This window comes from Athene cunicularia (genome assembly GCF_003259725.1).
Source record: "Athene cunicularia isolate RWA chromosome 8 unlocalized genomic scaffold, athCun1 chr8_part1, whole genome shotgun sequence".
NCBI classification, from domain to species: Eukaryota; Metazoa; Chordata; class Aves; order Strigiformes; family Strigidae; genus Athene; species Athene cunicularia.
In genome coordinates, this window is record NW_020799109.1 from 26,622,470 (window position 1) to 26,625,133 (window position 2,664).

The 2,664-nt window shown below is 46.4% G+C and overlaps 1 protein-coding gene across 1 annotated transcript in view; it reads right to left on the bottom strand.

Annotated features, from left to right (window-relative positions):
• CDC73 (cell division cycle 73) overlaps window positions 1-881 on the bottom strand; it is a 114,909-nt gene extending 114,028 nt beyond the window's left edge. Inside the window, exons 1-2 of the mRNA XM_026853978.1 lie at window positions 792-881; window positions 115-409 (exon numbers count right to left, since the gene is read on the bottom strand). Coding sequence (XP_026709779.1) covers window positions 115-409; window positions 792-881 — 385 coding nt within the window. The remainder of the gene's footprint in view (window positions 1-114; window positions 410-791) is intronic.
• Window positions 882-2,664: the final 1,783 nt, after the last annotated feature.

Below are 2,664 nucleotides of genomic sequence, written 5' to 3' on the forward strand. Positions count from 1 at the left end.
GGGGGTAACGGTCGGCGCCGGTAGCGGCGCTCCCGGAGCGCAGCCGCCCCTGCCCGCCTGCAGGAGGGACCGCATCCCAGTGAGAGCTGTTGAGGCACTTTTCACGACCGGTACCGTGGCCGCCGGCGTTGCGCTGTCCCGGTACCGTCAGCGTCACCGACGCACAGCAGGGACCAACCAGGGACGTCCCGCCGGTGCGCACCGGGTGCGGAAGGCTCAGGTCGCGCCTGTTAACGGCAGCAGGCGGGGCGCGTCCGGTGCTCTCTGGCCATGCGGCTCCCGCACAGCCCGCACTCGGCGGCCCCTGGGGCTGCTCGGCAAGAGAAACCCCTCGAGCAAAGGGCAGAAAAGCCCCGGAAAACTCCGTGCTCACCTCGCACCGCAGGTCAGGATGAAAACCTGCTAGAACCTGGGTATAAAGGGGCAAATAAAGAGAAAAATCTCTGCATTATCACTCACAAAAATGCAATTTAATTCTGGCAAGAATAAGCTGTCAAAAGACCACAGCAAAAAAAACTAATTAGGAAAATGTTTATTGCCTCTGCATCTGAAAAAAAAAAACAGTAACACCACCACGCAAAGACTACTTTACCCTGCGGAGTGCAGGACTTCACAGAGCCCCTGTAACACTGTTTGCTCGTGGGAGCAACTGAAGAGCAGCGGCGGGTGGAGGCCTCCCCAGTTCTGTGCTCACAGCGTCCTGCGTTCATCTCTTCTGCTCAAGCGTACAAAAGCTGGAAGCGTAGCACTACCCTGCAGAATCCGACAGCCTGGTATCCCCTGGGGAATACCAATTCTGGGATTTCAGGCCTGGAAGAAAGCTCTTGTGACAGCTTATTCTGATCTTTGATGCTCAGAATTTTCTTACCACTCTTCACCATTGGCAGAAAGCATTATCTCATTTTAAATCTGCAAAAGCCGAAATTGCATCATTTTCCTTCCTGTAAGTAGCACATACTGAGACTGTCAAAACAGAGTAAAAGTCAACACCTTTTATAAGTTCCAAGATGTTAGTTATACCACCATTTGTGATGGAACTACACAGCATGCCAAATAATCACAAGCGTATTTATAACATTTCACATACATTGCAGCGCGGTTTACACACTGGAGGGAAGGAATGTGCTATCCCGAGGGACCTGACAGGCTGGAGATGGGCCTATATACTACAACACCTAGTAACATGAAGAATTATTCAAATTACTTCCAATATTTATTTTTCAACTGGTATAGAGTAACATTTATGTACTTAGTGGACAAAACCATAATGAATTTATTTTCATGTTTCAAGAAAATGTAGTTCTGGTTTACTTTTCCCATTTAAGGACACCTTCATTAGAAGTTATAAATGGGAATTTACAAAACAGTTCTCACAGTTTGCTTTGGGTATCACAGATTATTAACCATTATTTTTTACTAAATCAGGATTTGATAAGAGATACTAGAGAAACTATTTTCACACGGCATTAGATACCTGAGAGTTTATCAGTTTTATCACAGGAGATTAGGCTAGAAAAATCATTACCTGAAATGAGGAAGCATGTTCCACATAGTAAAATGAAAGTATAACAAGCAGGTACCATGTTTCAATTGCATTTTATGACTAGTTTAACAGAGCTGTAGTCTTAACAGGTTATGCCAATGTTTTATATTAAATCAAAATTAAGTTGCAAAACTCTTTGACATTTTTGTATCATAGGTAAATTCATTAAGAACATCGAGAAGGGTTGTTCAACTCTACAATACAGGAGAAGCAAGATAAACCATGTGTGAACACACCAGATTTATTTTTTTATATATGTGAGCAAAACCAATTCAGTAGACATTAGCTGATTTCCTTCACTATTTTTTAAAACACAAGACCGACTGCAGAGTTGTGCTCTGGATCACTGTTCAATAAAACTTATCCTCTCAACAGAGGACAGAGACGTTTCTGCAGTACTATAGTTCATGTCTAGATCCTCGTGGAGAGGCTCAGAGGGTATCCAATATGTATGCTCTACCGAGGACATACGTATTTGACCAGCGATCCAGGCTCCACAGCAAGTTATGTGGGGCTGAAGCAAAAGACGGTCTGAGGAAAGAAAAAAAATAACACCCCCAAAGAAAGTAAAACCTACAAATTCGTTAATTCTTTACTAAAAATAAACATTTTCAGGAGTCAATAAAAACTTTCCACATATTACAGAATTAGTTTCCCAGAAACCGGGACGAATTCATTACCCTTCAACACATTGTCTGGGAACACTCCTGGTTCACGGGTCGGTTTCTGACTATCTGGATAACTGCAAGGCCGGAAAGAAACGCAAAGAAAAAAAAAGGCAACAGAGATGTTGATAGAGAGGACTGGTTTTGCATTTAACAAAGCAAAGGTGCCGCCGAAACCTGAGGACCTGAAGTCAGCCCGAAGAGGCAGCGGACCCCCTCTCCCGCCGGCCCCACACCAGAAATCGTTCCAGGAAAGCCGCGTCACCTCCACCCCTGCCCCGATCGCCATCCCGCCGGCAGGAGCGCTTCAGAGCGTCTTTACGGCCCCTACGTCGCAACTCCAGAAGGGTTTTGTCTCAGAAAACCACTCCGCCGCCACCTGTATCCCAACCGGCAACACGGGCCCTGGCCCCACCTCAGGGGCGGGTGCCGCTCGCTCCGTACCACCGCCGCGGG